Genomic DNA, 7,111 nt, shown 5'->3' on the forward strand with positions numbered 1-7,111 from the left:
TGACCTCGTGATCCACCCGCCTCGGCCTCCCAAAGTGCTGGGATTACAGGCTTGAGCCACCGCGCCCGGCCTGGAAATGGTAATTGTATCTACCTCAAGAGCTGTCTCACCAATTAAGTGAGTTAATGCATGGGAAAGGCTCAGAAGAGCCTGGCACAGAGCAAGTGATTTATAAATACGAGTTTATATTGTATACTCTGATTCTAGAGTAATCCTAAGACTTTTGAAGACCCTGAACACTTCCTTTTGGAGATTTCTTTTTTTTTTTTTTTTTTATCACAAATAGCACTTTTTATTTGACACTAATTGAAGTCTGAACTTTAAACAGATTCTTGGACTGGTGGTTCATATCCATCAGCTCGTTCAACTTTAGCACCTGTCTCGTCCCCAGTGGCTTTTCCAGAACTACTGCCTTCACCATGAAGCTCCATGAGCTTTCCCAATTCAAACTTGGGCTTCTTCAGCATTTTTACTTTTCTAACGAAGACATCATGGAGAGGATAAATAGATTGGCAAGCCTTTTCTATGTCTTTTCCAATGCTGTCTGGAATCAATTTATTGACCACTTCTTTCAAGTCATTTGTCTGCACCTCTCGGGTCATGATTTCCATCATCTTCTTCCGGATTTGGCGGACCTGTTGGTGCTGAGCATAAGAGGTCTTCCATATCTGATTGTTGTGTTTTTTAGTAAAACCAACACAGAACAGACGAAGCAAGTAACCATCGGTAGTCTTGACATCAACATGAGCTTCAATCATTGTCTGCCACTTTTTGACCATGGAACACATTTTGTCACGGGTAAGATCCATGCCATGGAAGTTAGTCAGGCAGTTTTTGCCCTGAACATCTTCAGTAATCAGCTTGAATTTTCTAAATGCAACTTCGTCATTCTGCAAATCAGCAAGACTCACTTCAAACACACGACCCTTGAGACCATCAGATGCAATTTTGGTTCCTTGGGTCCTGGTGACGAGCGTCTTTCCAATATTTCTTATATTGAACATAGCAGGTGCTTTCACATAATACCAATCTTTCTTAGAAAATGGATCAACCACTTTCTTCTTGGCTCCCTTTTTGCCGCCTTTCGTAAGGCGCTTGTTCTTGCCAACCGCCATGGTGCTGATCAGAGAGCCGAAAAGCCCTTTTGGAGATTTCACCCAACATTTTATCAAACATACTGAAAGTCACCCACATTTCATGTTAATTATTATTATTATTTGCTGTAGTATGTTTAAAAAAGGTTTTAATGATTTTGGTTGTGGAAGTGGTTGACTGTGACTAACTCATAGCTGTGAGGCCTTAGCAATCGCTGGACATGTTTGAAATCCCTTTCAAAGTGAGTAATTCTAAGGAACAAATTGTTTTTAAGTGTAATACAATTTTTATGAACATCAAACTTAACAATTAATGATGTTTACATAACTTTCCATGATGTAGACATTTAATTAAACTTTTTTTTTTTTTTTTTTGAGACGGAGTCTTGCTCTGTCGCCCAGGCTGGGGTGCAGTGGCTGGATCTCAGCTCACTGCAAGCTCCGCCTCCTGGGTTCACGCCATTCTCCTGCCTCAGCCTCCCGAGTAGCTGGGACTGCAGGCGCCCGCCACCTCGCCCGGCTAGTTTTTTGTATTTTTTAAGTAGAGATGGGGTTTCACCGTGTTAGCCAGGATGGTCTCGATCTCCTGACCTCGTGATCCACCCACCTCCGCCTCCCAAAGTGCTGGGATTACAGGCGTGAGCCACTGCGCCCGGCTTAATTAAACTTTTATCTATTTCGATTTTTCAGTTTTCTCTTTTTGTATTTTGAAGCCAAAAAAAAAAAATGTGTTTCAGACCTCAGGTAAGGGAATAGATGAAAGCGGTAGCCAGGGACCAGAAAGACCTCTCGGCCAGCCTCCTGAAGCTGTGGTTCGGCAGAACCAGGCAGCGCCTGGGTGCAGAAGGGACCTGTAACCTTATCCACCCCTGTTCTTCCGTCTTATGAATGGAATAACTCATGTCCAAGAAGGGGAGTGACTTGCCCAGAAGACAGTGTAATTTGATTCTTAAATGCAGAGTCCTGAGCCCTTTCATACTTGTTGTTGTTTGTTTGTTTTACACGTTCCAAGATGATATTCAAGGAGTGGCTCTCAAAGCCCAGGGGAGCGACCTCATGAGAGATGAAGGTAGCTGATGTGGGAAGGCTCGTACAGGTCCACCCGGGCTGCACGTCTGTGTAACTCAATGACCAAATCGACAGTGACTTGAACCCGCAGCCAGGGGCGTGCGGGTGAAATGCGAGCAGACGTTTCCACCAGCTGTTAAAACCTAGCAGGGGCATTAGGAATCAATCGCAGACTGTGCCTCCTGTGACTTGGCAGACCTCCATGCGGAAGGTTCAAGGGAGGGGAAGAGCAGTCACAGGTCTCCACCAGCCAAGGGCAAATCCGAGCAGAGAGCTAAGCACTTTTGTGCCCTCTGGAGCAAGGCAGCCCCATAACCTTGCAGAGATTTGGGAATGATGGAAGCTGAGGAGCTCCATGGCCATGTCAGGAGGATGAAGAGATCGCCAGGCAGCTGCCATCAAGTTAGGATTCAGAGTGGTCCTGGAGGAGAAGGGGAGATGCCCCTGCCCAGGACCACACAGGACAGAAGGGTGTCTGGACAGTGCCAGGCCATGTTCAGAAAGTGAAGGGCCTTTCCCATAGGAAGGTTATGGGCCCAAACACTGAGTGCCTCTGTGTGGCTGGCATATTCAGTAAGTGTTAAAGGAAGGGAGAGAGAAACTGCGAGGGAAGAAAGGAGGAGTAGGAGCACCTGGACAGCACGTTCTGAGGCTCCTCCATGTCTACAGTTGGTGGCTTCTACCTTACATCTTTATACCTTTGAATTGGACGAATGTATTTTCTCTTGGTCATTAGGGCACTGATGCACAATTTCAGTATGACCTTGTTGGTTCGTTCCACCTGGTCATTAAGGTTCTGGGGACTGTGTATGAAGCAGTATCATACAGGAGAAGAAGGCAGGCAAACCTAGTTTCGAATTTCAGCCTAGCCACTGTGTAGCTGTGGTACCACAGAGACATTCTTTAACCTCTCTGAAAGTGAGTTTCTTCATCTGGGCAATGGGCACTAAGAATTTCTGCTTCCCAGGGCTCTAGCAGTGTGCTAACACAGTCCCTGCTACATCGTAGCAGAGGCCCATTAGAGTTCCTTCTCATGTCTCATGGTCAAGGTGGTCTTGCCTGAAACTAAGACATAGCTCATTGTACTGTTCAAGTCAGAGCAAGCCAAGTGTGCTTTGGGCAACTAATGTGCCTAAGCCTGAGTCGTGAGAGTCCTAAAGAGGAACAAGGCGTGGCTCTGGACCTCAGGGAAACAGAGTCAGATGTGGGGGAGACATAGATTTGAAGGAAAAAAAAAAAAAAAAAAAGAGCACCAGGCTTGAGTTCTGGAGTCTAGGTTATCTTCCTGGCTTTGCCACTAATTTGCTAAGTGTCCTTGATGAAGTCACAGTAGTTCTCTGAATCTCGGTTTCCTCTTCTCTCCTGCAAGGGCAAAACTTGATGGTCTCTAAGATTCATCCTGGTTAAGCAAGCGCTAAGCTGCATGGCACAAATTTCAGATGCTTCTTTAAGTGTGTCCAAGAAGAAAATTCTCAGAGACGTTTGGAGTGCCTGGGAACAGCTAGAAAAAGTTAGGGAAATGATGCCAAGATTTAGCCACAAGTGATACTGCTAACTTAAGAGTCTGCCCCTGATCTCATGGGTCTTAAATTCTTCCCTCCAGTCCCTCTCTCTTGGGTTATATTAGAAAGATCACTGAAGTGACCTTAAGCACAACAGGTTGGATTCAGGTTAGATTTAAGGAGGGACTTCCAAACAAATGCTTTTGAAGGATGAGCTTGTAAGTGAACAGAGAGCAGGGCATCGTCTACTTTTTAGAAGCCTTAAGATGCTGGGTACAAGTATATTTTGCATTCCTGAAAAGCTGTGTGCTAAGAAAATACATTGAATCAGTCCTGCCTAAAATGCACCGGAGTGTTCACTATTTAGAGGCATGGGGCTGCCCTTAAATTCACCTGTTTATAAATACAGCTTTGTTTAGCCCGGTTTTTAAGGTGAAGGTTCCCTAGCTGGATCTCTCTCACAAAGAGTTCAAATGTGATCTTTCTCAGAGGCTGAGAAATAAATTCAGTTCATTCTCAAGGTTGCTTTCCAATCTATGGGTCCAGGAATGCATCAAATATAAGGAAAATGTTTATGATGTTTCTGTATTGGCCAACATTCCTGGTTTCTGTCCCTGGAGGACCTGCAGAACCAGCCGTCTCTTCCTTGCGTATGTCTCAATCGTGAGCACCAGGCCAAACCACAGGAGCAATACCCCTGCTCTGGAGAGTTTCGTCTGGGGCCTACTGGGTGTTGAGTAGAAGTTGGAATCTGATTTGACTTCTATTTCCTCTGCACCTTGTACTTTGCAGTAACAAGACTGTCAGTGCCATGAGGGCAGGGACTGTGTGATTTGCTTCTCATTGCTTGGCACGGAACGGGTACACAATAAGTGATGATGAATGAATGAATGAATGAAAATGGACACATCAATTCTAGTTGACTTTCTGGCCTTTGGCCGGGTACTTAACTGCTCTGAGCCCCAGTTTCTGCGTCTGTAGCATGGGGGATAGTAAGAGTTCCTGCATCGCAGGATTGTCATCAGGATTCAATGAGACAAAATATACGAAGTACTTAGCGCATTGTTTAGAGCGTAACAGGCACTCAACCAGTGTTAGCTTAGTATTACTTTTTCTATGTAAGATTATGTTGTCCTTTCCACAGCCCGGTAAGGGGAAGTATACCATCCCCACTGAACAGATGAGAAAACCGAGGCTCAGAGGTGTCAGTGACTGCCCGAGGTCACAGGTGGGACTGGGACTCCTTGGTCTGTCCTCTTTCTACTGCTCAACAGTCTGGTGAAACTACAGAAGGACTCATTCCTGCTAATGGGGCACTAAAGGCAATGCACGAGGAACTCTGAGGAGTATGTGGAAATTCTCCTGGGTTTTCCAGCTCCCGAGAGTACCCTGGCTTTATGGGGTGAAGTCCTTTGATTGTCTCCGATTCCTGATCTGTTCATGACCCTGTTAGCCCAAAAGCTGGCAGAGCTGCATGTGGTGCTACTGTTCTTTTTGTCTCCTTGACTCTCCCCTGCTCCCCACCTGCATCGCCTTACGCATTTATGATTTCCTTAAACATGCCTATTTGCAGAGACACACTGAGCTAAGCAGCAAGAGTGGAGGTTTCCAGTGGGAAGTCCACTGTGAGGGAATAGGGTGTCAGGAGAGGTCCTACCAGCTCATCCTGACCAAGACGCTCGTATGCTGTGCTTTGGAAAACACAAGCAGCGCAAGAACATTTAAAATTCACTCAGTGGGTATTCTCCCTTTGTGGAACCGAGCAGACATGAGTGCAGGTGTGGAACATGACGTCCATATGGACATAGAAGGACAAAACACAGTCTTTGTCAACTTGATTATCTGCCCTGTGGTGAGAAATGAGGGCCTGGCTGAATGGAACACAGGGAACCTGGAAACTGTTTTGCAAAAAGAGGCATCTACCCCATTGACACTTTACTGCACTACTAATAGCAAGGAGCTTATGAATCTATTAGATATGGTCTTTGCTGCCTTTCATGATTCTAAGCTTGGATTTCTGGGGACAGTGAAAAGCCCCAAAGGTGGGAAAAGCAAGAGGAGGGCAAACAAAGTCTGCAAATTCCATCATCGAATAACAGGGCCGATGGTTTAGAGTGCTCTGCGTGAAAAGCTTGTGTGCATATTTAAATTACAGCTTTCCACACACAGGGCAGCTGTGCCCTTTAGCCCAGCCCCTTTCCCTCTTATTAAAATAGGGCAAAGGGGTGCTTATTTTTCCTGGGTTTCTTTTTTGGTATGAATTTACAAAATGTGGTTTAAATACTGATTTTATAGGAACAATGTCACATTTTAAGATTCAGTGTTAGGCATGGAGCTCTCTTAAAGATTGTTAAGAAAGAATTAGTGCCAGGAAAGAAGCTGGTGTGCAGCAGTGTCCAGCAGTAGAGGCCCTTCAGACAGGAAAGGCTGTCATTCATCGGCTGCCCGGTCACCCTCATAATTGGTTGAGGGCAAAGGGGTCTCACCTTTTCATGCTTCTCTGTTTTGCCAAAAATACTTAAGATAATGGGGGAAAAATCTAGTATGCTTTGTTTCTCTGAAAGATAATGTTTTATTAGCCTTAGCAACTCATGGTTGGTTAAGGAATGAGGCAGATTCCTAGAATCCAAATCAAACAGCTCCCGTTAGTAAATTACTGACTTATAAAATATTTAGACCTAGGACTGGGCAGAAACAATATATGAAAATGTCGGTAGCATGGCAGAATATTCTGATGAGTAGAAATCATGTATAAAAAGCCCAAACTGACCGGGTGCGGTGGCTCACGCCTGTAATCCCAGCACTTTGGGAGGCTGAGGCGGGCAGATCATGAGGTCAGGAGATCGAGACCATCCTGGCTAACATGGTGAAACCCCTGTCTCTACTAAAAATAGAAAAAATTAGCCAGGCATGGTGGCAGGTGCCTGTAGTCCCAGCTACTTGGGAGGCTGAGGCAGGAAAATTGCTTGAACCCGAGATCGCGCCACTGCACTCCAGCCTGGGTGACACAGAGAGACTCCATCTCAAAAAAAAAAAAAAAAAAAGCACGTACTATTCCAAACAACTCTGGGGGAATCAGAAGATCCAAACAACTTTAGGGGAATCAGAAGATCATTCTGCAGAAGCAGAACTAGTGCGATGGCTTAATGTTACTAAAAACAAGTTTATGGGTCAACATAAGGAAGAACCTTCCAACAATTCTGATAATCCACAGGGTGAGGGAATTTCTGATTAGGTAGAGATTTCTCCCTCTCTGGAATCTTGCAAGCAGAGGTCACTGGATCTTTTATTGGGAATGCATCAGAGAGGATCATGCGTAAGGGTGAGTGTTGGACTAAAGGACCTTAGAGAGTCTCTCCAGTTCTGAGGCCCCCGACTGTATGTTACTTGGCCTTGACTAGATACTTTACTAACAGGTGCCATCCTAGTTATTCCACATCCTTAGAG

General features: G+C 45.2%; 1 protein-coding gene across 1 annotated transcript; it reads right to left on the reverse strand.

The window, feature by feature from the left end:
• Positions 1 to 265: 265 nt before the first annotated feature.
• LOC112626269 (40S ribosomal protein S3a-like) lies at positions 266 to 1,136 on the reverse strand. Its single transcript, XM_025388195.1, has 2 exons — positions 912 to 1,136; positions 266 to 761 (listed from the first exon to the last, which is right to left on the reverse strand). The coding sequence occupies exons 1-2, from the start codon at positions 1,113 to 1,115 to the stop codon at positions 321 to 323; spliced, it is 645 nt and encodes a 214-aa protein (XP_025243980.1). The 5' UTR covers positions 1,116 to 1,136; the 3' UTR covers positions 266 to 320.
• Positions 1,137 to 7,111: the final 5,975 nt, after the last annotated feature.

The sequence above is a fragment of the Theropithecus gelada genome, chromosome 6 (genome assembly GCF_003255815.1).
Source record: "Theropithecus gelada isolate Dixy chromosome 6, Tgel_1.0, whole genome shotgun sequence".
NCBI classification, from domain to species: Eukaryota; Metazoa; Chordata; class Mammalia; order Primates; family Cercopithecidae; genus Theropithecus; species Theropithecus gelada.